This window comes from Cololabis saira, chromosome 16, assembly GCF_033807715.1.
Source record: "Cololabis saira isolate AMF1-May2022 chromosome 16, fColSai1.1, whole genome shotgun sequence".
Taxonomy (NCBI): Eukaryota; Metazoa; Chordata; class Actinopteri; order Beloniformes; family Belonidae; genus Cololabis; species Cololabis saira.
The window spans coordinates 23,460,328-23,488,269 of record NC_084602.1 but is presented as its reverse complement, the minus strand read 5'-3'; the positions used below and the strand labels follow the sequence as shown (position 1 = coordinate 23,488,269).

Here is a 27,942-nt window from a genome sequence, read left to right as displayed (position 1 = left end):
TTAGCACAACGAAGGCAGAGTGCTGCCCCACAGTGGTCTGAATGAAGAAGTGCAGTGGGGCAAAATGAAACAACACAGGACAGTGGGCAGATTTATTAAGCATCCCTTTTATTAACATCACCCGTTACAAAAAGAACAAAATTTTCAGTGTTAATGAACTTAGCAACAATATAGCAAGTGTCGATTACAGATGACATGGGACGCTTATTCCTAGAGTAGTTGTGGTAGGATTAAAAACCTCTAAACTTTTGACCTGGCCATTTCCTTCCACAGCCAAGGTCACAGACTCCCTTCCCTGTGGAGTTGCAGTACAGACTTGACTACAATTTGTCCATGCATCTCCATAGTTAGTCACATACAGACCTGTCTGACATGCTGAGACATCTCCCCATCTCCCTTCTCCTAACCAATACTGAGCCAAGGTATGCGTGGAGCAATGGGTGCATGACGATGTACAGTTTCATGTAGTTCTCTGGTCAGGAGGCAAATCAACAGTTCAACAACATAGTGTAATTCAGCAGGTCCTAACTGGTGCATTTAAACAACATATACCTTTAAGTTAAAAAGGAAAAAAGGACTGAAAACCCAAAGTTTTTTTTTAGTTAAGTTGGAAAAATTGTATCTGCCCTCTTGAGGTAAATAACAAAAACTACTGCAGTATTCAAAATGATTTAATTGGAAAAATACAGTTGTTTTAAAACAGAGGAATGGTTGCCACACAGTTTAAATTATGCTGGAGGTAATTTTTAAGTTTAGAATAAAGATTAACTGTTGATGCTGAAAAAGAAAAGGAATGTGGCTGGAGTGGAGTAGCTTGTGTTTTGGTACCGGGCCTGGAGTGTTTGGAAAAGAAGAGTAACCTCCGTCTGCTCCCTGTGGCCAACAGTGACTCCGGAGTGGATAAATCAGGCCACTGGCCGGTAAAGTTGAAGGCTGCCTAAAGTACAGGTGACATGATGGAGGCTGGGAGGGAGGGGGTGGCTGGGTGACAGGACACTGTGGTGTGGGAGTGACGAGACCAAGGTGGTCTCTGTAGTGCAGTCAGGATGGCTGCGTGGTGCTCTGTCCTCCTCTCACTTATACATTTGGCAAATCTTTGTCAGCCTCCTGTAAGAAAGAACATTTGCTTAGAATATAAATTCAAATACAATTTTATGGTAAAGAAAACAATGTTATTGTTTTTCAACTAGGGCTGTTCGATTTTGCCCAAAAATAAAATCTTGATTTTTTTCTCTCAAAATCCGATTACGATTATTTTGTGAATTGACAAAAGGCAAAGAAATTATTTCAAATATGCTGTTTTTTTATTGAACATTTGCCCCATTGGGCTTTAAGTGCAAACTTTTCTCTTATTAAACCAAAAATGAATGAATAAAGTGAAAAACTCTGTAAAATAAGTTGAAAAAAAGTTTTAAAAAATATAATAAAATATAAAGTTTTATCTCTGGAAAAAAAAAAAAAAAAAAAAAAAAAAAAAAAAAAAAAAAAAAAAAATCAGCAAATCAGCACTTGCAAACATACAGTAAGTTATATTTCCAATTAAATAAAACAAGACATTTTCTAATTAAACTAAACTGGGTCTTTGCATGCTAAATAATAATGCAACCCATGAAGGAGGTAGAGGTGTGTAATGTCAGTCATTACATTTGCTATTCACATTTGCAAGTTTTTTGCAAGGAACACGAGCCGGTCTACCGCATCTGGCTTGAGGGATGCCCGGTGGCATGTTACAACGCCCCCTCCTACACTAAAGAGCCTCTCCGATGGGGCACTTGTCGCAGGTATTGAGAGGTATTTCCATCAATCAATAATATGGTATCAATCATTAATATGTGTGCAGAGAAGGTTATAAAAAAAGAAGAAAAAAAAAAAAAAAAAAAAAAAAAGTGAAAAATCGATTTTACGAGTTTCACGTTTTAACATCCTTCTAATTACATAATCGCGATTACGATTTAAAATCGATTAATCGAACAGCCCTATTTCCAACCAACAAGAACTTACTCCATCCTGTCCCTTAGTGAGTTGCCGGCTGACATCTTGGAGAAGCTGCTGCATTTCTCGAACCGTTTGATTAAGCCCTGCAGTCATTTTCTCCTTCCTGTCCATCTCCTCCTGTCAGAGACACGCCCGTTTGTTTAAACGTGACTACTTCCTTTAATCAAACAAAAACCATGTGGCACACTTGACTCTTACCGTCTGCGATGAGAGACTCCCATTCTCGATCAAGTCATCAGGGTTGTCCGTTAGTTTTGAGAGCTCACCCTGGATCAGATCAAGAGACTCTTGGGCCTGTGTGAATGAACAGGTTTAATAACAATGTAACCTGCTATTTTGACTGCACCAGTAGCCTCATACTCATGCAGTTTACGATTTTTTACCTTGCACAGGTCACCTGCCACCCTTCGCCTCTCATTTTCTTCCGTCTCCAACTTGGACAGCGTCTCAGTGAGCTGAGTTTTCAGCTAGAATCAAAACAAAAACCTTGAGCATTTCATAACTTCCTAATGAAAACCACATACCAGCAGGTATCCAACACATCCTCTCACCAACAGTGCTAACATTACAAAAGTGCAACATTGGCTTCGAGGCAATGTTCAAACCCAGAATAGCACTATAATGCTGTACTTTGCTTCCACGGTTACCATTGAAAAAATATGAGTCACCATGTGGGAAGGTCAGTTGGAGTAAAACATTCACTTATACAACTTAGACAGTTAAAATCCACTTTGCTTTATTGTATTTTGAGAAAGGATTTTAAAAGGTCTATGGTGTTATCTCCGTGAAAGACATCATTTTCTGTCTCCATGACTGGTAAAAAAAAAAAAAAAAAAAAAAAAAAAAATTATAGTGCATAATCATGGATTAACAATCTCCCCAAATATGTAGTTAGCCGTCTGTAGTAAAAGGAAAATGCAGTTGTTTCTACATAATGGGCAATGCGTTGTTGCAAGACAACAAGGATGTGTACTGTAGTTTGTGCTTTCATTATCTTTATATTCATAACAAATCCTGACAGTGCTATTGTTGGTCTGAACACAGTTGAGATCATCTAAAACTTGTGAATATCAACATCCCCATGACCACAAAAAATCTTAAAACATCCATTCAAAACCAAGTTCATGAGACAAAACAGAATGAGTGAAGTGTGAGTTAATTAAAGCTTATACATGTTGTTAGCCACTGCAGAGAGAAAGTTAGCCCATAAACTGTGTGTTAGCTGTAAGAAAAATGAAGGAAGGTAGTCAAGGAAGAGTTCGTCTTCGAAGTATCACTGCATGTGAGGGTGAATCATCATTCATAATTTAATTTTATTCTGTATTTGACAAACTTATGTTGATGGAGCCACAGTGTAAACCCAGTTTTAAAGACATTATGAATGATGAGGCACAGTTTTGCAGAAGCCGCAGATACCCGTCCAGTGGCATTCAGTAAAGAGACACTGCTGAGTGCAGCAAGACGGGCTTGAAGGGAGCTCTAGCTAGAGAGTGATACAAGCTTACCAAAGTCAGCTCCTCATTCTGCCTGATGGCTTCTGTATATGAGCCATCAAGTCTGGTCTGCAATTCAGTCAACAGATCTTTGAGCTGAAATTAAGTTTGAGATGATGTTTATTGGGGGTCTGCAGGAGTTGCCCCAGAACACAACTAGCACACAGTCTATGCAGCGATACACGCTGATCAGACCACCAAGGATCTTTGTAAACTGAATTCAGTTCTCCTTCAGCAGGGCCATTCAATAATAAATAAATTACTCCAGTTGTTAAAGTCAATTATACTATGATAGCACCCATGTGGAGGAGGTGTAGATCAACAATCTTCATTATTACTGTTAAATCCATTTCATGTGCCTCAAAAAAAAAAAAAAAAAACAGCCAGCAAAACACGTTTAACAAAACGAGTCTTACAGACTAATAACTGATGCATAACAGCTCATGCTTTTGCCCCAGGAAGTGGAACACGGTGGCAAGACTGAGGATCACAAAGTGAGAAGCATTCAAGTGCCTGCTCACCTCTCTGACTTCCGTCACATAGGTGGCGCTCTCACGCTCCGCCCTTTCCAGTTCAGACTCCAAGTGCTGCTTTTCTCTTCTCAGCTACACAACAAGTGCAGAAACACAAATCACAATAGGCCTAACAGGATATATGGAAATTGAGATATGACAGCTGAGTTTGAAGTGGACTGACATTGTCCAACTCTCCCATATCAGTTAGTCTCTCCATCTCTTGCTCCAAATTTGCGACTTTCTGGCTCATCTGGGGGTAAAAAAAAACAAACAAGAATGATGAAGTAAAAAGAGCACACAACGTAATATCACCCTAGATTTGGTGTCAGTCGAGGGATGGTTGGGCCTAACCTGTAAAACCTGAATACATACCTCTTTGAGCTCAACCTGTGACAAATCCAGCTTCACCTTCCAGCGAGACTCCTCCTGTTCCACACTGTTCTGGAGGCGCTGCAGGATCCCCTCCTGTGGACGCGGTATTAATAACAGCTCAGTTTGGATGGGAGACCACTATGCACTAGGGCTGTTCGATTAATCGATTTTAAATCGTAATCGCGATTATGTAATTAGAACGATGTTAAAACATGAAAATCGAAAAATCGATTTTTCACTTTTTTATTTTATTTTTTATTTTTATTTTTTTAACTTGTCTGCACACATATTAATGATTGATGCCTTATTAATGATTGATGGAAATACCTCTCAATATCTGTGACAAGTGCCCCATCGGAGAGGCTCTTTAGTGTAGGAGGGGGCGTTGGAACATGCCACCGGGTAGACCGGCTCGTGTTCCTTGCAAAACACTTGCAAATGTGAATAGCAAATGTAATGACTGACATTACACACCTCTACCTCCTTCATGGGTTGCATTATTATTTAGCATGCAAAGACCCAGTTTAGTTTAATTAGAAAATGTTTTATTTTATTTAATTGGAAATATAACGTACTGTATGTTTGCAAGTGCTGATTTGCTGATTTTTATTTTTTTCAGAGATAAAACTTTATATTTTATTATATTTTTTAAAACTTTTTTTGAACTTATTTTACAGAGTTTTGCACTTTATTCATTCATTTTTGGTTTAATAAGAGCAAAGTTTGCACTTAAAGCCCAATGTGGCAAATGTTCAATAAAAAACAGCATATTTGAAATAATTTCTTTGCCTTTTGTCAATTCACAAAATAATCGTAATCGAAAATCGGATTTTGAGAGAAAAAAAAAAAAAAAAAAAATCGAGATTTTATTTTTGGGCAAAATCGAACAGCCCTACTATGCACCCATGAATCCAACTCAGAAAACACTCACCGTCTCCACCAAAACCTTCTTGTACGTCTCACAGTCTTTTTGGAGGACCTTCTGATGTTCCTCAGCCTCTTTCAGTTTCTCTGCCAGGCCCTACAAGGAGAACAGCCTGTATTTATACCTCAAGTAAAAAAAAAAAAACAACTAATGTCAAACACAACATTACTAGTTTTAATTTACCTCAGATTGTCCTTGTGCTTGGCTGGTTTGTGCAGCTGAACTTTCAGCTGCTCCTCTCTCGAATCTTTGCAGCCACTCCTGATGGTTCTAATAGATAATAATAGTTAAGGTAAGGCTGGGCGATTTTGGACAAAAATAAAATCCCGATTTTTTTCTCTGAAAACCCGATTTTCGATTTCGATTTTTTTGGTAAAACTACAAAAGACAATGGAATAAATTGTTTCAAATATTTTATCTTTATTTTTAAAGAAAAATAGCAAACAAATTTCCCTATTGGGAATGAAGTGCAATTGAAAGATACTGTAAATCCTCCTTGAGTTTAGTAAAGTGACAACATTTACAATTTTCTTGACCAAACAAAGATGACTAGACGAGTCTGTAATGCAGCCAGCTGCAAAAAAGGAAAATCGATTTTCCGATTTTCCTTTTTTTAACATCGTCTTGAATAATAAATCCGATTTAGATTTAAAATCGATTAATCGCACAGCCCTAGTTAAAGGGTAAGTCAAACATCAGCAAAATAACTCAACAGGGGGGGGTCAAGTGAGGAGGGGGAAAAGCAATTCTCAAGCACAAATCAGCCTGGTTGATCAGTGCAGTTTTATCAATACCTGTTCAGCGGGCAGAGGCACATGAGGCAGAAGTCTGTGGAGAACATCTCGACACTCAGCTTGAGACAGCGCCATTGCTGCTTGGTTCTCCTACAAGGCACAATGTACAAAAACAAAAAAAGAGAACCGACTGTTCAAACTGCTCAGACAATGGGCTGACAGGGTCCAGCTGTCATCCAGGCAGATGCGACCACAAGCATCTTCTTACGCTCTCTTCCCGATTCAAACCAATCTGACCTTCAACCACCAGGTTCTTCCCATTTGAGGCAACAATGACCTATTCATTTTAATTTTGATCCATTCCGTGTATGCTGAGAAAACACGGGCGCCTTTCTGTGATCCACACTTCATGGTGCATCGGCAGCCGCACATTCAAAGCTCCTAAAGTGATCTGGTCCGTCTGGAACACCAAATGCATCAATATATGAAATGATAAAAGCGGCTTGAAGCTCTTCAATAAATAAATCAGATTGTCCTCTGATTACCCACGTTACCAAAGCATTATGCACTGAAGTCTAAAAGAAGCAGTAGCTGTCACTCTGTGGAGCTGAATACAACCCGCAGTACAACCAGGACAGTACACAACAGCTGCTTCAGCTCTGAGAAGGGATTTTCTACTGTACTTGGATAGCTGCAGAGCAGCTACTGTGATTACCGTTACACGATGTAGATGCAGGACAGCAAAATTAAAACACAAATAAGTGTAGCAGTTGATAGAAAAGCTATCTGGTTGCTAAATCCTTGGCGTCATGAGGAGACCTGCAGATGAATGAAATGTTAATCAGATTATGTTTTAAATTTAGTAGCATTTATTTGTCCCAGTGGTGATCAAAGATTATTCAGATGTGTGTACAGAGTATAGAGAAGCATTATGGGACTGTTGGGTATAGATACTAATTAAAATGGTTGAATTATCAAACTGGCTTAGAAAGAAAGAAAGAAGAAAAAAAAAGGAGGTGCATGTTATATTAAAGAAATAATTGTCTTAGATTAATCGGTTATATTCACAGCAAGATCACAAAGCAGAATGGGGATAACATGCCATGCCACATGACAGAAATAAGAAGCAGCTGGAGAATGAGAATCATGAATCTCTGTCTAATGACATCTAGTGAATGTCTAAGTCACCGCAGACTCATTACCAAGCGTCAGTCGGAGCTTTGAGCAAGGAGAACATCTTTAACACGTCAATGTCAAAAATATATATGCCGTTCAAAGAAACCAATAAGATTCTGTTAAAATGTGAGATGTCAACAAGGAGCTGCAAAGTTGACAAGCTCAAAACTAAGCAAATTCAAGTCCTGAGGCCAAACAATACAGGTAAAGGTAAATGAGTATGCAGCGTTATTATGGATGATGGTGGAAAAGAAATTTCACTGGGTCATTTATGGCAAAAACACAGCATTTTGGAGGGGAATGCATCAGATTGGAACTAGAGTGAAGCAGACTGAGGTGAGATGTCGAACCTTGACAACTTTGCTGAGTTTCCCTTGAAGCATGGACTCGGTGGCTGACAGAGCTTCCATTGCACTCCAGTTTTTCTCCCGAAGATCCTGTGTTTGTCAGTTCCAAAGAGATACTACTTTCAGTTCAGCCTCACAGAAAATACATGTAGGGGCCCGAAAACAGTGCTATAGTGGAAAAAGGTTACTCTGCTTTCCACCTATGCTCAAACCACGTAAAACAAAAAAAAAGAAAACATGCTTTCCCTTTTCAGTTCACACCGAGTGCAGGTAAAACCCCTGCAAAGCATGCAAGGTGCTTTAAGTGATCAAATTAAATTATTTCTAAGAAGTAAAAGAAAATGCTTCTCAAACCAAACACCCCTCTCAGAAAATAAAAAAAATAACAGATTTTCTGCTGCACCAAATCACCCACAAGCACAAATGCTCTTTCTAAAAGTGGAATGGCCAAAGGCGAGCATAACAAGAGTTATCCAGATCAAAACAAACGTTGGTACTGATGCCTATCGTTTTGCTTTGCTTAAGAGAGCTTCCTACTTAACTACCAAACAAAAACAAAAAAAAGAAAAAAAACAAGAGTGGGAGTGAACATCAGGGAGAATGGGTATGTGCGGGGTGCCATCCTGTGCAAGCCCAGAGTTTTGTGGCGACACCACAGACTGCATCAGAAGAACGGGGAACACACAATGAGCAGAGAGGGATTTCTCACAGGACTGAATACCAGAGCTGCCAACGGTACAGTTCGGGTCATCTCTGTAGGAAACCTACATTGTTCTTTTTCCTGTGAAGCTCCATTGTCTCCGTCAGCTCAGCCAGTTCAACCTGAAGACTGCAGACCTGCCTCTCCTTCTCTGACAACCTGATAGGTAACATCACAGCCACTCATTATTAAAGTCTTCTTGACATTATACACAGAATTGTTAAAAGTCTCTAGACATAGAAAAAAAAGATATAGGAGAAAAATGTTAAGACAATTTAACTTACGCTGCAAGGAGCTCTGGGCTTGGCTCTGCTGTGCGGGACTGATGTACAAGCAGGAAAAAAGAAGAAGATATGGACTATGAGAGTGAAATATCTTCTGGGGCCTAGAACCACGGAACTCAACAAAGACACTGGAAGATGTTTTGTACTGTCAAAGCCTTTAACTCAGTTAAGAATTTGCTCCAATGTCATTTCCTGTTCCACATTTACATTATAAGACAAAGAAAAAGGTAACAATTCCAACTAGAAAAATATAACACCTGTAACCAACCAAACACACACACACACACACACACACACACACACACCTGACATCTTCTCTCTCACCTGTTGCTGAATCTGCTCAGTCTTCTCACTCAGTTCCTTTGTCCTCACCTCCAACGCAGCCTGCAGCATGTGGACTTCCTGGTCCTTTACTGCCAACCTATGGTATATGTTGCTCATCAATAGTCCGATTTGAGAGAGTTGTACAAGAGACCTCCTCAGTGAACTGCGGGGTTAACTTACTGGGCAAGCAGCTCTACCAACTGGGTACTAGAACTGGCCGACTCTTCTGAAGCCACCTTCTGTGTCAGCTGCTCCAACTCTACCTGAAGGGAAGCCACCTCCTGCTCCAATGCCTGCGTGGTAAAAAACTAATTCAGACCAAAGCTCAAAATGCGGAAAATAGAGGACCACAGGTGTTGGTTTGGTGAAAACTGGCATCTTCATTTTTATGGAAGGGTCCACACCTCAACTTTCTTCTCTCTGGCAGAGCTGCCATCTTGCGTTGCCTGAAGACTCTCTCCTAAGGACTTCAGCTTTAAATCCTTCTCTTGGATTCTGCAGAGTACAATGAAATAAGAAAGATGGTATACAGAACATTGTGAAACAAACAGAATCTGGTGATATCTATATCGGCAGTATGTTGGTATCAACTATAAGAGAATATTTAATAACAGACGGCTTTCATGCCAGTGGAAATAAGCTGTTGGAAGGGTATATGTCCACATCTAAGGATTGTTTCAGAGTGTCAGGAGTTAGTTTTGAAATGCTTATGGAAAAGTCACAAGTAATCATCTTGGCTGTCATAACTTGTCATTTGAACTTTCATCAGCAATATTTCATATCAGCATGTGTTTGAGGCTGGCACTACCTACTATGCACCTAACTTCAGACATGGGACGTCTACTAATACCAGCTTCATTGCACTCTTGAAAGAATGGCACTATTCCTATCTATTAGGGGGTGTAACGGTACATTGTACATGTATTTGTATTGAACCGTTCGGTATAGCGTGTTCGGTTCGGAACGCAGGCGTACCGAACGAGTTTCCACCCGGACATATTAAGTAGAGGACCGCACGTTGTGGAGCAGAGCGCTGCTGCAGCTGCAGCAGGCAGTTGCGCTCACACCGAGAAACAACAAGCAACAGTTGTAGCCGACGTCATGGCTAATGCTGCTAGTATTGGCAATAACCCGTGCTTATTAATCACAAAACACAGGTTAAACATCATGACCAAATCCGTTCCGACCCGATGGGTCAGTATCAGCGCAGACAGACTGCAGCTTCGCCTGAATTATGGTTCCGCGTTAAATCGACGGCGTAGGGCCGTACCCTACGCCGTCGGTTCTGCGCTGGTGTGACGCGGAACCATAAATCAGCCACCGGGAGCAAAGGCAGAACGCAGGGTTATAAATGTTATTTAATCTGAGCAACAACTGTAAACTGTTCAGTGTTGCATTTGTTAAATTTTGCACATTTGATGTAGAAAAGATTTGTTTTTAAGATTTTGTTGTTTATAAGTCTGAGCCTTATAAATGTTATTTAATCTGAGCAACAACTTTAAACTGTTCAGTGTTGCAACTGTTCAATTTTGCACATCAGGGAGATATTTTTTTTTAAGTCTGGGCCAATGTTATTTTGTGTGTGTGTAATAAAAAACTAGCACGTTTATATTTTGCATTTTGTTTTCTTACTGTACCGAAAATGAACCGAACCGTGACCTCCAAACCGAGATTTTTGTGTACCGTTACACCCCTTGCTTAGTCATTTAAAGAAATCCTTGACAAGGAAAGAATAGAATATGTACAATATTTCGAGTTTGTGGGACACTTGACAGCACATTAAAGAAGCTATAAAGAATGACACCTTCCTTTAGTCACGAAGTCATAACAATCCAGTCAAGCGAGTTGCATTTCCACCTAACCGTGCATTCACACCGAAAGCGCCACGGACGTCATAGGCGTCCGGCTGCCATTCATTATCTATGAAAGCTCGCCGCAAGAGGCGCCGGAGGTGTCGGGAGCGGCGCAATTAAGTGTGAATTTGAAGTTGAAAGAATCTCAACTTTATGCAAATGAGTAGCGGCGACGCCGAGGCAGCGTCCAATCACAGACCGGGATGCCCGAAGCCAGAAGCCTCAATGCACATTGTACTTTCGTGTACACACAAACTTACTCATTCACATGCACACAGAAACTTATTTTATCAGGAATTGATCTATTTCATCTAGCAAACTGACATTTTTGCTGATTTGACTGCCGTTTTTACCTGAACTCTGCTCATGGGAAACAGGTAACTGATGGTTGTTTTAGTCGTTATTTATGGTCTATTTTTTATTTATTTTTATTCATTAATAAAGTTTTATGTTTGTGTATTGTTTTTATGTAAAGAACTTTGTGCTGCATTTCTTATGCATTAAAGGTGCTATATAAATAAAGTTTGATTTGATGAGCTGTATGCTTAATTTTATTCTGCTACATCGATCCAATGCAAAATCATTAAAAAAAGTGCTTATTAAATCACAAAACAGTTTAAACATTATGACCAAATTTGCTACTACCTGATTTATGCGTTAGTTGTGCTCACCGCAGACAGACTACAGCTGGCTCGTTGATAAGTGAGCACAGGCAATTTTTGACGCTTTCAGTGTGAATGCATAGTAAATAGGCCTTTTCTTTTTCTTTTTTTTATAGCCATCAAAAGCCTGATGAATTTCTAAAAAACACTCAAGCTAGTCAGTTATTTTTCAATCTCTAAAGAAAATCAACATTGAGAGGGAAGGTAAAACAAAAAGTGAAACCTCTAGCCTTCTTTGTTTAGTCACACTTTGGCCTGTTTAAATCAGGTAAAGAAAGTTGGCGTGTCTTCAAATTCATGATGCAATATATGTGTTGCTTGAGGCTTGAAAGTTAGAAGGACAAGCTGCATCATGTCATCATGAAAACATTCTAGAGAAGTAAAGGAGCTGCTGTCTCCACTTAATTGATAAAAAGGCTGCAAATTTGGTTCAGAACAAAGAAATGATGTTTGTTTAACTCAGGAACTGTGGAGTAATGAACAGATGATGCATCTAATGTTAGTAACAAATGGAGCGGAAAAGTTTGGCTAGTACAGTCTTAAATTTAAAAATGTATTTAGAAAGCAGGTCACATGCCACATAAACGCACATTTAAATATGCATGTTGTTAATGTTACTGCTTGCACTTCAGGCCCCGTTTGCACGGAGCAAAAACGGAGGCGTTTTCATGCGTTTTGGCCGTTCATTTACACGAAAACGGAGCTCAAAGCCCCCAAAAACGATAATTTCTGAAAACTCTGGCCAAAGTGGAGATTTTCAAAAACTCCGTTTTCACGTTTGCTTGTAAACGGAGGAAAACAGAGATTTAGGCTCAGAACGTCAAATTATGCAACAGAAACGTCACCAGCATCATTTGTGGGACCTTTGTTTACAATTTGTTTGGCCACCGTCAATATTTTCTTTTATTTTACCTGTTTTAAATTCTAAAGTCACACTTAAAAGTAACTCCACTTCTCTGTCACTCCAAACGAAAGACCCTCGTTCCGTCTTGGAAGTAACTGGCAGTCAAGGCTGATTTATGGTTCCGCGTTACACCAACGCAGAGCCTACGGCGTAGGGTACGCAGCGACACGCACCGTACGCAGGCTACGCCGCCGATTTAACGCGTAACTATATTATTCAGGCTCCACACGTGTTGATGTTTTGATGTTTTTTTCCAGGATTCCGATTGGCTAGCATGACTTTACGCTTCTCGTTACACTGCCCCCTGCAGGTTTGGCTGCTCATAGCACCTTAACAGCGGGTTCGTGTAAACGAGGATATTTTTGAAAACGTAGAGGGGAAAATATCAGTTTTTGTAAATACCCGGCTATGTGTAAACGGGGCCTCAGACTTCAGTTATTCAAATGTTTCTAAATACAAACGCGGAGCATTAACCGAACTAACGTTGAGACCGCCTCTTGAAAGCAGATGAGCCAACAGCTCAGCTGTTGGCTCATCTGTATCAGTGGCACAATTTTGTAAAACTGACCACAATAAAGTGAAGTCAACACATCCACTTTCTTTCAACTGGATGGAAAAGTGTTCACATGTGCTAAGGGGCTTTTATGTATCATGAACATGTGGTGGGCAGAAATGACCCTTTGCACGACAAACCATTAATAACACAATCAACTTCATTGATCTTACTTGCTCTGGAGTTCCTCCACTATCAACTCAGACGATGCCTTTGACAAAGAAAGAAAAAAAATAAAGCAAATAAACACAGAATAGAAGCGAGAAGCTAAGAAGTCATTTTTTAAAGATTTTTACCTGTTCATCCGTCTTTCTCTTAAGATCGTTGATTTCTTGTCTTAGTGATTCATTATCTTCTCTAACAGCCTAGATGAAAGGTAAGAGTTATTGGTATTGTATTAGGCAATATAAGGTATATTCGCTTCAGGGATGCCATTATCAGTTCAAAGTGGTTATGAGCATGACAAAGTATGTTAAGTATGTGCTACTCTTCCCAGCCCTGTTCTAAAAACCGACAGTCACCTTGAGCTCCTCCTCCTTGTTGGCCACCTCGATCAGTCCCTTCTCTAAAAGTCCTTCTACAGTTTTCATGTTCTCCTCCTTCTCCCGGACACTGAGAAATAAAAAACGCAAGCAGTGTTTTTTTTTTTGTTGTTTTTTTTAAGGTCACATAGTTTTAATTTTGATTTATTAGTTTCATGTATAAAATAACAAGCCCAACCAAGTGTGTTATTCAGAACACATTCCTGCTAACACACCCACCTCTTCTGGAACTGGTCCAAAGCCAGCTGAGATGCAGCCTGTAAGCAGAGAGCCGATTGAAGAGAGCGTCAAACAGGAAAAACAAAGATGTTTGGGGACTTTTAAGATAAAAACAGTTGGGATACAAAGCTGACCTGATCAGAAATCTGTGCCTGCAGATTCTGAATTTCTGTCTTCAGTGACATATTGTCATTGTGCAAAGCCTGCAGATGAAAACACAGGTAACATTTACAATGTTGAAGCACTGCAGGCTGCAAACACTGCACTGCATTCAGATGTCTCTGAGCATATGCATAGACGTGTTCATGTTTATGCTGATGAGTCCGAATGTTCACTCAGCACTGGAAAGTCCTGCAGGCGAATGAACCTATGACACGCTTGTACAAGAACTGCACATGACACTCCCTTTTAACCACACCTGCATATTAGTTTCTCGAGTAGCCCCGCTGCTCCTCTCAGCATTGAGAGAATCTGCCAGACTCTTCCGCTGCAACTCTTTTTCAGCCAACCTTGGTAGAACAGAGCAAGACATTTAAAATTAAAAAAAGTGTAAAAAATGTACATATAAAAAAAAAAAAATAAGCCCAAATAGTATTGTGTTAAATGTAATCAAAGTCTGAAAATGTAATGTTTTGCTTACAGCTTTTGTAGCTCCTCAATGTGGGATACATGTGTGGCCTATGTGGATCAGAACAATATACACACATAGGTGTTGGAATTAATCTGACATGGGCTTTTTGTTCAGTATTTTTTTAACAGATTTAAAAAGAAAAAAAAAAAAAAGAAAAAAAAAGTCAATTCATACCTGTGAAGAGATCTGGGCCTGCAAACTCTCATTCTGGACCTGAAATTTTTCGATCTGAACCTGAAGACCTTTGTTTTCATTCATAAGTTCCTATTAAAACAGACAGTACTGTCAGGAATACATTAGACAGCAGTAATAAAACTTGTTATTTACAGTCACTCCACAATTCAAATTTGATTCTTATCATTACAGTAACCAAAACACTTTATTTTCTGCCATGAGCTTCTCATTCTTGGGGAATCTACATTCACAAGATACATTTTACTTATTTTCTATGTATGAGACGCTGCAATGCTTCACCTGAACCTGCGCCTGCAGCGATTCGTCGGGCATACTGTGTTGGGACATCTCCATGAGCTCCATCACTCTCTGTTCCAGCTGTTCCTTGGAGACCATGGCTTCAGTTAGGCTGCTGTGTAGTGTCTGGATTTCCTTGTTCTTGTTGTTCATTTCGGTCTCAACTCCCAGCAGCTGGCTGTGGAGCTCTGCAAGTCAGAGGAAACACTCAGTTCCTGAATCTATCTTATTTGAAATAACTTTGAAAGCCTTTTTTGTAATGTTTTTACTTCATCACCTTGGTTAGAAGCTTGAAGCTTCTCTCTTTCAGCATTTAGATTGTGGAGGAAGGTTTGCAGCTCTTCCCAGCGTCGTTTTGCATCCTGGAGTTGGGCCTGAGGATGAAGAGACAAGTTCAACTTTCTCGACAGCGCACATGCACCCAGATCTTATGGTGCTTTGATGGATAATGTAGATAGATAATGTAATGTCAAAATTACAAATGAGCTCGGCTTCCCTTCCCTCCGTAATTAGAAATCTAGATTAAATGACCTCATGTGGTCGGTTTTATTAACATTTTTATATCATGTAACTCAATTCTTCTTGATGCTTAAGGTCTTTGCAAAGACTTGTCTGTGTCAAACCAGGAACTTTTATCTTTTAACTGCAGAACATGAAAAAGACAGGGAGGGGCGATGTGAATGCCTAGCAGGAAAAGTGTTGTTTATACACCGCACAAAGTCTCAAACATTCCAGCTTCAAAATCCAACACTCTCATCTCAGGTTCAGTTTCCCACACCCCTCCCTAGGACTTCCACTAAACCCCCCGCCCCCACCCACCCATTTCCCCAGTAATGCTGCCACACCTACTGGCCATATTTGCAGCTATACAGCATGCCTGTGTCCAGTTCAACCCTGTTCATTTGTGGTTTGGCTGAGGATACCAGTGCTAAAGATACATATTGTGCATTTAGATTATCATACCTCCAGCTGGGACACGTTTTGCTTGTAGCCGACCTCCAATGATTTCCTCTGGTGCTCCTCCTGCTGCAGCTTACTGTTGTTGTCTGCCAATTCTTTCATTAGACCAGCATATTCAGACCGCAGTTTGTTCAGTTCTGCTGAATTCCTATCAAGCACACGGTATGAAAATAGTTAATGGAGCATTCACATGAAAACTTGATGAAAGAAATTACTGTTAGCCTGCGCAGAACATTTTACATTCTGTAAAGCAAGGCAGGTTTACTTTACTACTAACAAACAATATCCTCCTGAACACGGATGCAGGCAAACTCTCCGTCTTAGTTCTGCTGGACCCGAGCGCTACCCCTGGGACCCCCATTGTTTAATCTGTGCATGCTGCCATTCGGCCAGCTAATTTGCAGCTATGATGTGTCCTACCACAACAATGCAGATGACACTCAGATCTTAAGCATTAAAATGGTAATGTAAAGAAGTTTACAATCAATACAGAAGCCCTTAGTAATGTCACAGCAATTCTAATGAATATTTAGTCACATGCTAACATGAGCAAATACAATCAGTGTCCATAATCACTGCTTTTCAGAATTAGGTGTGCACATCACTTGGAGGCCATTAAATACTATCTGACATAAAGTACATCACTCAGTATGTTTACATGCACTAACAAAGTCGAATTGTTGCCTTAATTTGACTGACATGTACGCAACCCATGCTTAGCTGAGCTAGTGACTCCCCTTTCCGCAAGTGACGACACCGCGAAAAGCAGAATATCAACACAGTAGGAGAAGAACTAACCGGAAGAATGCCAACGCAAAGGTGTGTGTGGCGCCACCTAGCGTATCAAAGTCGAATGCAGCTAACTCAATAATTCATTCGGTGCGTCCGAAATGCCATACTAAACAGTATATACTAAAAAGTAAACTTAAGTTCGGCGCACTTTTGAGTAAAATATCAGTAGTATGCATTAATTCGGACGCACTATTTAGAGCGCACACGTCACTTCCTGCCGTTGGGAGGAAGTGACGTCTCACAGCAGCAGTAGCAGCACCGCTCCGCTATTTCCCGTTTTTCCTGGCCAAAACAAGATGACATAATATTATTATATACGAATATTATAATATTAATATTATACTTATGACATATACGTATCACTTAGCAACCAAACACCGCTGCATTGCATTGTGGGAAGTTTCTGCTCGGCTAGTGTACATCAATCCACACCAGGGCCGCCGCAAGGGGTGTGCGAACCGTGCGACCGCACGGGGCCTCGCGCCCCAAGGGGCCTCGCGCTATGGGCCGTTTTTGAAAAAAAAAAAAAATATTTTTTTTTTTTTCGTTTTTTTTTCCTTTTTTCCCTTATAAATATCAACAGTCATGTTGCATTACACACCTAAATGTGTACTAATCTGTGCATATCAATAAATATATGTGCAATGATGCGCGTGTCTGTTGTTCAATACAACTGATCAGACCAAGCGCAGACACAAGCTGCTCTGATCCAGACGGTGGAGTTGGAACAAACTGTCACACAATGTTGAGAGAACGAGACAGATTCAGGAAATTTCCATCAGGGGATGAAAAAAGAAAAAAACTAAAGAAAATGGAAGAGTTTAATGCCTCTCTGAAAGGCTTGTTTGATAAATTTGTTAGAAAAATCACCAATCCGACCGGGTCTCAAGCAGCCGTGGGGCCCCGCGTCGAGGCAAGTCAGATGATGATGAGGCAGGGGAAGGTATCCAGTATTTTGCTAATTGGAGAGTTAAAATTGCGCATATAGACACCCGATCCGACCCGAAAAACCCCAAAATTGGTTTTTGGGGTTTTCGAAAAACCCAAAAATTTCAAGGGGCCCCCCCCGGTCATTTCGCACGGGGCCTCGCAAATCTCCCAGGCGGCTCTGATCCACACTAATAAATCTCTCCGGAATGAGTATGGATAGAGCATACTATTGAGTACGTTCTAATGTTTCGGACGCACTAAAAAATCTTGCATACTCATTAGGGTGGAAGTATGCGATTTCGGACGCAGCCATTGTCTTCTCGCGCATGTATACTTGGATTTCTCGGAAACTCCAGTTTAATCTAGGGATGTCCAGATCCAATCACGTAATCCTCAGATAGATTGTTGCCAATAGCTTGATTTAGATGTGCATGTAACCGCACTGACTGTTAATGTTTCATTATGCAGGGCTGGATGCTCACCTTTTTTTTTTTTTTGCCAATAGCGCTGGTGCTACAGAAGTCGATGGTATTTTAGCACAAAAGCAAAACTTAAGTGACAGAATAAAAGGTGAAAGTGTGTGTGTGTAGCTGATTTAAAAACTATCCTGCTTGTGTGTAGAGACTTTAAAATTAAATGTTAAAATGTGGAATTAAAAATTGTTCTGCTTCTGGACAAATTTTAAGTATGCAGCTGACCAACCAAATCGTATCCCATAATGCACAAATGACAAAGCATCATATAAATTACATTACTTCTGTGAATGTTTAGAACTTTATTCACTTTAAAATACCGAACTATATCATTAGGAGGGGAGAATTAACTCCGTTAAAATGAATGTGCTACCTAGATTTTTGTATCTGTTCCAGTGTATTCCTGTCTTTGACAAAATCCTTATTTTTCCTTATTGATAAATTGTTATCTTCATTCATCTGGAATAAAAAAAAAAAAATCCACGAATACGAAAGACTATTGTACAGCGACACCGTAAACATGGAGGATTATCCCTACCCAACTTCCAGTACTATTACTGGTCGGCCAATATACGTGCTATCACCACTGGTATGACGGGCTCTCCTCGCGTACTACGCGAGGAACGTTGCCGTTGTTAAGGGACCCGAACGAACGCAGGCACCAACTGCAAGTCTAACAGCCGCTTTCGATTCTCTTTTAAAAACTTAGCTTCGACCATAAAGGGCATATCGGAATAATTTACATCATGTCACTCAATTCGCATAATTTAGAACCTCTGACACGTCTAAAAAGCCAATGGGAAGAAGAATTAGGCATAGAACTTACTGAGGATGTATGGGACTCCACATTAGATAGGATACACTCATCCTCAATTTGCTTAAGACATAAGGTAATACAGTTCAAGATTGTACATAGACTACATTGATCTAAATTGAGATTGGCAAAAATAAAACAAAACATTGATTCCAACTGTGACTGCTGTGGAACAGCAACAGCGACTTTATCACATATGTTCTGGCTCTCCCCAAAATTAACAGAGTTTTGGGAATCTATATTCAAGTTCTTTTATGACCTGCTAAGAATACCAATAGAACCTCTTCCCATAATAGCGGTATTTGGTGTAGTACCGCAGGACTTCTGCCCCACTCATCATGGCAGAAACATGATAACCTCCATAGAACTCCTCCAACTTTCAGTCAATGGATCAGAGATCTTCTGCACCATCTGACTTTAGAAAAGATCTGATATGTCACAAAAGACTGTGCCCTCAACTTCTATTCTATATGGCAACCAGTTCTAAATCAAGTTGAAAAGATAGATACCTCAAACATTTCCAATGTATAGATAGAATCCCTCCCTTTTTTTCCCCCTTTCCCTTTTTTCTTCTTATTTTTGTTTGTTTTTGTTTGTTTTGTTAACTTAATTTGTGTTTTGTTTGTTTAAAATGTGGTGCAATGGGATGGGGTTGTCTGTGGGGTGGAATTATGTTGAAATGTATTGAAATGCATGTCAAATTGTATCTTGTATGATTTAAAAAAAACAAAAAAACGAATAAAAATAAAAGAATACCGAACTACACAATTTGGTCAAACTTTACCAAATAATAGTAATTCTCTTCTAACAAAAAAAAAAAAAAAAGAAGAAGAAATCTTGAAATGTCCTGTTGAGCCAACTACATTTTCAACTCACTATGAAAACAGAGCATTTATGTATAGAGTTTTACTTTTACGTATTCATAGTGTATATTCTACTCATCTGGAGCATACATCAATCTATTTGCAGCATGTGCAACATGTATGTCATGACACACAGCCCTACTAAGCTACAAGTGAGCGCTAACGAACACGACAAAGTAGCACAAAACATACTTGCTCTCCATCTGGTTGGTGGCCGAGCTGACTGCATCCCTCAGGATACCGTTCTCCTGTTGCAGTCGAGTGATTTGGCTTTCCAGCTGCTCCCTCGCCTGCTGAAACTACAGACAAACAGTCCCAGTAGATTTACAATGCAGCCCTTAAAACAATGTTGAAAGTGCCGTTTCTTCCCATTTAACAGCCCTGAACCTTTTCCACATTACTAATTATGATCTGTGATATGTCAAATAAGACAGCAGTGCATAACAAACACAAACTGAAGCATTAGAAAGTGTTCACCTTTATTTGCATGGTCTGGAGCTCCTGGTAGCTGCCCTGAGCTTTAACCTGCATGTTCCCTAGCTCCTTCTCCATGGCTCCACGTTGCTCTCTCATCATAGCCTCCACCCGCCCAGTCTTTTGTTTCTCAACCTGAAGCTCCTACAGCACAATAGCAAGCATACTTGTCACATTTATCACTGGAATGAGAAGCAATTGTTCCAGAAATGTGATGACTAGTTTGACAATAAATCAATTATGTTGTCATTCATATGGTAAAACACAAGAATTCAGACCTGACTAAGCTGTTTAACTTTGTCTTTGGCAATGGAGCCTTCCTCCTGCAGGGTTGTAAGAAGTTTCTCTCGCTCCTGCGCAGCTGGGTCAGGTCTTGCTGTAGACTGATGATGAGAGACAGAAGAATTTAAAAGCAGGTGCTTACTAAAAATCATGTACCATGCCAAATGATCACAATTCAAAGTGGCTACTTATTAAGCTCTCACTTTGTGCCAGGCATCCAAGGCATTAGGGCTTTTCTCACGGAGGAGAGTCAACACACTGACAGCTTCTGCTTCTGACAGAGTCAGGCTGGACAAACCAGAGAGCAGCTCCTTCAACTTCATCTCTGTCTTCTCTGTCAAGTTACACAAGTCACAGTTTAATCAACATGATAAATAGTTGAACAGTAAAGAATATTAAACAATAGGGGTGTAACAATATATCGTGCCACAAAATATCGCGATACAAAAACGTCACAATACGTGTCGTGGAGGTGACAAAGTGTATCGCGATATTGGGTTATTAATATTAATCTATTGTGTTGACTAGAAACGCGCATCCGACCACGCGTGCCGACCGCGCCTCGAACCGCGAACCAAAATTTTACTCCGCTCAGAAGAAACTAGTACCGTTTTGAGGTCCCGATCACGGGACTCTTGGGGGGTTTTGAGCTCTGAACTTTTAAGTCTGGTGTAGAGTTAAGCCTTACCTTATTAAATTAAACCTTTTTGGGGTCGTGAGTAGGATAAACACGGGACAACTTCTTCCGAGTTCGAGTGTACTTTTAATGTCCGCTCAACAGTGTAGGATTTTAGAACATCAACACAGCACCTAGTGCTGTATCACTCCACCCAATCTAAAACAGACTAATCACTACAGATAAACTGACTAGTGTCATTATAGTCCCTGATTTACAGAATATAAAGAATATATTTATAAAATAATGAACCCTGAATTACCAAAATAACCTTAACAAAAATAAATCTCCTCTTACATACGCATGAATCAATCTGTTTTATGATGTAAAATTGTATGTATTTATTTACTTTTATTTATTTATTTAATTTTAGTTGTTACATTTCTGGAAAAGAAAAAAGTCAAATCATACATGAGAGAAACTATTCAGTTTGTGGCTAAATATTTTTACTTGTATGAAACTGAAGATGCATAATGCAAACCTGACATTTACTTTTAGTTCAGTTTGTGGAAAATGGTTGGCCCGGCTTTCTCTTTAAAACTTAAACAGTTATAAAGCATTACAAACTGTAACAATAGGGCAAACGCACAGCATTGTTTTGTATTTCAAATAAAAGACCATTTTTTCTAGTCAGATGTTCCTCATGCAAGGTTGTTAAAAAAAATACTGCTATAATATCGTATCGTCATCGTGACCTCAATATCGTGTATCGTACCGTATCGTGAGATTAGTGTAAAGTTACACCCCTATTAAACCAAAAAAAAACAAAAAGCAGCCCTGACCTTTACCTGTCTCGTTCTTCTGCTTCTTGCCTGACCCTTTGGATGGCATGCTATCATTATGGACTGCCTGGTGGTTGACAGAAGCTGCTGAACTTGCCAAAATGTGGGTTTCATCTACTGTAGTTGAAGGAGAAACACTTTTATTCGAAACACAGACCTCAATTTCAGCTTTAATCCAGAGGACTAACATGGTTTATCATCAGAGGTTACTCGATCATCATTACCAGGTTCGTTCTTCTGCTTCCTGGTGGAGTTCTTTTTTTCTCCACTAGAGACAGTTGCGTTTGAACCATCCAAAACTTTGGTTTCAGCTGCAGTGGGAGGTTCCTTCTTGTTTGTTGCTGGTGGCTCTGTTTTCACCTCTGGCTGCTGGACATTGACTGAAAGTAAACAAACAAGCAAGAACTCACTTTCAGGATATCTGCTTTGACATTTGCATAGAATATTAAATTGCCATTTCATTACTGGAATATGTCAATAAACTTGAGAAGGTTGGCTAACCACACATTTTCCTACAGAAAACACACGCAGATATACTAACCAGGCTCCGTTTTCTGTTTTTTCTTTTTCTTCCCAGAGTTTTGGGGAGGTGTCTGAGCCTGAACAGCTTGAACTGGGACCTCGGGTTGTGGAGAAGGCGGGCTTAATTGTTTGCTTGCAGCCAGAGGTGTCTCTGTTTTGGGGCTGGCTGGCTTAAGGTCGTTTATTTCAGGCTCATCTGAGATTGAAGCTGCCGCAGCAGCGGAGGCAGCTGCAGCGACAGAGGCAGCCACAGCGGCTGCCGCAGCTGCAGCAGCTGCTTTGGCGGCTTTCTTCTCTTTCTTCTTTCTCTCTCTCAGACCAGTGGGAGCCTCTGGTGATTCTGAAGCTGGCACATACACGTCAGGAGCTGGCGGAGCAGGATCTGGTGTGACCACTGGTACAGGTTCCTCTTCTGCTTCCACACTGGAACTATTGGCACCATCGTTCGCATCGAAATCTTTCAGATCTTCTTCCGATTCTCCTCCATCTCCAATTGCAAGGTCCTTCTTCTTGGTCTTCTTCTTTTTGTTCTTCTTACGGAGCTCTGGTTTGGTTGTTGGCAGCTTGAGGTCCCGCTTCTGCCTAGCCAAGACCTCATCGTAAGAAGTTTCCTTCATGAAGATCCAGAAGAAGAGGAACATGAGGGCGATGACCAGGGAGGGGGCCAGGATGAGAAGGTACTGCGTGTCATAGATATCCACTGCCATTCTGAGGAAAAATAAAAATACCACTTAGTCCATAGAGATCAAAACTGTGGTGTTCATTAACTAACTTTTTACACTGTACATTTATTTCCTTTTATTTATAATTTTCTGCCCACACCAACAACTGTCAAAGGCTGCTGCATTCTTGTGACTCTAATACTGTAACAGCTGAAATAGGACATTTAAATAAACCTGGGCATTTAGCTTGCAGGACATTTATATTCACTTAAAGTCTAGCGGGACTCGCCTGGGCTGCTATGAACGAATATTAATTTGCAGGACAAACAGTGCTTTATGAGACTTGTCCAAGTACAGTATATCAACAGTGCTGCAAGTGAGAAGTCAGCCTATCGATGCTTTAAGTAATTTAATCAGACAAGACCACCCCCAGCAGACAGCTTGATATCCTATTTTCATATATTCACAGAGAGAGACGTACCACCTGAAACACAAACTGTACAAGCCCATTCAAAACTAAAATAAATATATATGATAATTATAGGCCCAGGGTTAAAAAAAACAAAAAAAACAACAAGTTAACTTCACTGAGATTGGATTAAATGGGGACAAAATGGGTCAATAACATCCCAAGGACAAGTAGGCTAAAAAGAAGATAGCTCACAGTCTCATTTAGTAACTTCCCTCCTTCAGCCCCTACAAGGACAACATGGTGGTGTTCTGAACTCATATTAGGATGGATACACAGGAGGCAAAAATATACCCACGTGCAAGTGTTGGGGCTAAGCTCAGTTACAGTTCAGCTCAATCATGATTAAAGCCAGGGAAGAAAGGGCTTTTCCATTATAGAAAAACTTTACAGTCAAGAAGTCCTGAGACTTCATCAGCAAATCTGACAACATGTTATTAGAACCTATGTATTATATCTACTGAAAGCAATGAATAAGCTTTCAGTAGATATATGAAACAATATGAATAAAGTGGAATGGAGCCTGGAGTATTTCCAATTGTTTAAACACACAAATATCAGGGTTTATACAGCAATCCTTATGTTAAATTTAATACCAATTTAATACCTTTTTCACTACCTTCAGATTTTTTTAAAAATCACAGACTTTTAACATTAATACAGATTTTGACCTATAGAACACTATACAGAATAGATTTATAGACTCATTTATGTTGACCAGATGTTTCACATTTATTTCACTTTGTGAATGACAATAAAATAGACTGCTTAAAATGTAAAAGATAAAAAATAATACCAATTTAGAAAAAAAAATACCTCTGACAGTGAATTTAACACTTTTAATGGCCTTAAATTTGGCAATTTTCATTTATCACTTTTTAAAACCCCGCGGAAACCCTGAATAAATATATATATATATATATATATATATATATATATATATATATATACATACATACACTGTTAAATTAGAAACTCTCTCTCTTTCATATTAAAAGTCCCAGACAAAATTATATGCCTGTAACAATAAATAAAACCCAAACTATTCAATAATTGTAACAATTGTAATAATTGTAAAAATCCCTGGGGAACAGAGGCAGCATTAAGTTGTCTACAACACAGTGACGTTGACAGGAAGCTACCTAAAGTGCTGTGCAATCCCAACCTACATCCAGGAACTGGCAGCCACACAACCTAAGAGTCGGCGTTGTAGAGCAGACCTCTTTAGTACTAACTTGGATTAAGGAGATTACCCATGATAATACATTTAAGAATAACTTTCCATGGCAGGCCTTCCTGGAGACTGACAGGTTTAGTCCTGCAGTTTAGTGCTGATACTTTCTGACTCCTCAAAAACCTTTTGATCACACTTCCAAAACACCGAAATGGCCATGCAAAGCTAGTTACACATTTAATATTCAACGTATCCAATTCTGAAACATGAAGCCATTCTGCTTAGCACAAACTTAGTAACTTTTTTTCCCAGTTTTTATTATAAAACACATTTTGAAGAACTTTGAGTTCAAACAAGCATGTTAAATCTTGATGGTTTAATAGTTGCTTGAAAATGTTCAACTTTTAAATTTGACCTATCCCCTGCAGTTTCTTAGACACATTTGCATACATATGAGAGGGAGGATACATTCCTTTGCATACAGTCCACTAAAGCTGGGGAAAAACTCTTTAAAATGTGTTATTACAGAGGAAACTGTAATTAGAGTACTTTTTGCAAATGTACATAATTTAATTTTTACCATCTACTTGCCTATAATTTAGTTTCATTCATGACTTCCCTTAGAAGATGCGTCATTCATAATTGGATCAAACATATCAATACAGAAAGATTAACTTTAGGCTAACAAGCAGCGCGGACACACTTCAATGCCCTCGATGATATGATTCTTGACAGTAAGACCTTGAATTAGCTATGCCAAAATGCAAGTTAGTACAGTAAATGTGCAATAATAATTAAAAGTATGTTGATGTATACAAAAAAATACTAGCTTACCAACCTCAAAAATATTCTAATTTCTTGTAAGGTACAGTATATATATATATATATATATAGATTAAGCTCTACCCATAAAGCAACAAGACTTAGCAGCATATACAGTAAGAGTGGAGTTGAGGGTGTAAAGGTTCGAGGCTGTCTCTCTTTTTCAGCCCCAGGCTTCAGAGTGGAAGGTGCATGAGCTTCCTTATCCAGCCTTAGCCTTGTTCCAGCATCAAAATGAGCCTGGAGGACAAAGCCCTCTCGGCCTGTTGGCTCCCCGGAATCTACCCACTTGGCTGGAAACTCATAATAACCACCAGGCCCAAAAGGCAGCGCCGACAGTGCTTAAAACAAGGCCATGCAATGCTCTACACTAAGCTTGTGTGAGGGTATTTGAAGACATAATCTGTAATAGTCCAGAAAATAAACCAACAAGTGCAACACACAGGATAAAAATCAAAAGTTAACTTTTTTCCCCCTTGCTTATACCCAAAAATGAAAACTGTAGGCCATTGAAAATACTGAAATGCAAAATCTTACACACAATATTAGTAACTTCATTCACTAAAGGAACTAATATAAGCACTTCTGTTTCACTTATAATGGGCTAGCACAGGCTTCAATTTATCTCAATACATGGACATTGTAAAAGTTTGGAAACAACTTTTATTTTACAACAACATTTATACCTTTTATCCAGCTACAGTCATTACAAACAAATCTAGTTTAGACTTAGGGCAATAAACAATTTGATCTATCCTGTTGTAGGAAAACACTCTTGCGGTGAAGATAAAGAATCAAAGTACACAGTAATTATACATGGATAAAGAGGAAACATTTACACATAGATAGTAAACTAGACAAAATACCAACAATGCCAATAAGAAGTGAAGATAAGTCAGCCATAACTCTGTGCATACCTGAAGTTTGTCAAACTGGACAATTCCCGAATCCCGGGAGGGTTTTAATAACTAGTAGACAAGCAGTAATAAGCAATGACACATAACACTGGGGGACACACTTGAAGGCACAAGTGTCACTCAAGAGTAAATACCAGAAATAAGTCAGAGACAGGCTGATATCCCTGACGCCACCTCAGCACTCAACACAGGTGGACAGTAACGGAGTAAATTTACTTGAGTACTGTACTTAAGTACATATCCAGAGGATTTGTACTTTACTTGAGTATTAGATTTCTTTGGTACTTATTACTCTTACTTGAATACATTTCCAAGACAAATATTTTTACTTTTACTCGAGTAAATTTGTAGGAAGGCTGAAAAGTACTCGTTACTTTCAGGTCTGCTCTTTTTTCTTCTTCAGGTTTTATATAACATTGTGGTTCTAAAAGCAGCACATAAGTGCAGCTGGTTTCAAAGAGTTAATTCTCAGAAACAAGAGTTAAAAGACCCTTAAATTAATTTAGAAAAAATATAGTAATTTACTGATGTGGAAAATAAGAAATTTACTCTTACTCTTACTTTTACTTAAAGTAAATTTAAAAGCATTTACTTGTGGTTACTTAAGCACCTTTAAAAGCAAGTACTTTTCTACTCTTACTCGAGTAATATTTTGACTGAGCTACTTTTACTTGTAACGGAGTAAATTTTGACCAGTAGTATTTGTACTCTTACTCAAGTACTGGGGTCGAGTACTCTGTCCACCTCTGTCACTCAACACAGGTGGAGGACTAAATGTCCCAGCTTGCTTGGTCATGCTAAACGGGGAAAAAAAAGGTGTAATTGAAGGTTTTTACTCCAAATAGATTGCTATCAGTCTATAAATCAGGAAAAAAAAAAGAATAAAAGTTAGGGAAATTCCCTCCCCAGGTTTGCTCAGTGTCACAAGTGAACAGAAAATGAAGGATGACATGGATAGATGTGACATGCGTGTCATGCTGTGATGGCTAACTTCAAATACTCCAGCCATGATCCCCAGCAGGAGTCAGGACACAAGTCAGGACACAAGCCCCCGCAGCTGCTGCACCAGTTAAAGCCCCAGCCGGAACAAGGATCGTCACCACTTTTTAAGTTCGTCTGAGTAACTACAGCCCAGTCAGCACTATGAATGAGCTAGCCCCCAGTGCTAACTAGCCCCCTAACGTGAGGTTGACACCAATGTTAGCCGGCCAATCCAATTAGTGCAGTGGAAATGTTCCAACAATATAACTTTAAAAGAAGGAATGGTTTCCTCTGCGACTGTTTCTCCAAACACCCAGCCCGTCTGGAGGCGTGGACATCTCCCTCACGGGCCTCCTTTGCTAACGCTAGCGCCTCAGCCTCGGTCTCGCCTGGAATCTCTGGCCGGGCCGTCGCTCCATTCTTCCGCCACGGCCCCTCCCAGGCCCGCGGGCGGAGCTAAGCCGCGCTAAGAAGCGGGGTTGAAGACCCTTTTTTACCGACAAAATGGACATGACAGCTGTCAGAAGAATACCTGTGGCTTCAGTTCCCCTGGTTGTTAATGAAGATGGGTTGTTCTGCGTTGACTCCGGCAGACTCCCGACGTCCCGGCGCAGCTCCAGCCTGCTGTCTCTGCTGCTGCTGCTGCTGC

At 39.8% G+C, this 27,942-nt stretch overlaps 1 protein-coding gene across 1 annotated transcript; it reads right to left on the bottom strand.

Moving 5' to 3' along the window:
* Positions 1 to 87: 87 nt before the first annotated feature.
* ktn1 (kinectin 1) lies at positions 88 to 27,942 on the bottom strand. The gene is made up of 36 exons (XM_061744464.1): positions 27,826 to 27,942; positions 22,288 to 22,976; positions 21,971 to 22,126; positions 21,753 to 21,863; positions 20,492 to 20,622; positions 20,285 to 20,389; positions 20,010 to 20,150; positions 19,725 to 19,831; positions 15,664 to 15,808; positions 14,978 to 15,074; positions 14,704 to 14,888; positions 14,404 to 14,493; positions 14,239 to 14,276; positions 14,017 to 14,107; positions 13,733 to 13,801; positions 13,599 to 13,636; positions 13,359 to 13,449; positions 13,134 to 13,202; positions 13,011 to 13,048; positions 9,270 to 9,360; positions 9,046 to 9,158; positions 8,866 to 8,962; positions 8,542 to 8,579; positions 8,326 to 8,416; positions 7,561 to 7,647; positions 6,095 to 6,184; positions 5,484 to 5,570; positions 5,307 to 5,396; positions 4,376 to 4,468; positions 4,185 to 4,253; positions 4,010 to 4,093; positions 3,501 to 3,584; positions 2,379 to 2,462; positions 2,194 to 2,289; positions 2,002 to 2,112; positions 88 to 1,107 (listed from the first exon to the last, which is right to left on the bottom strand). The coding sequence occupies exons 2-36, from the start codon at positions 22,973 to 22,975 to the stop codon at positions 1,078 to 1,080; spliced, it is 3,825 nt and encodes a 1,274-aa protein (XP_061600448.1). The 5' UTR covers position 22,976; positions 27,826 to 27,942; the 3' UTR covers positions 88 to 1,077.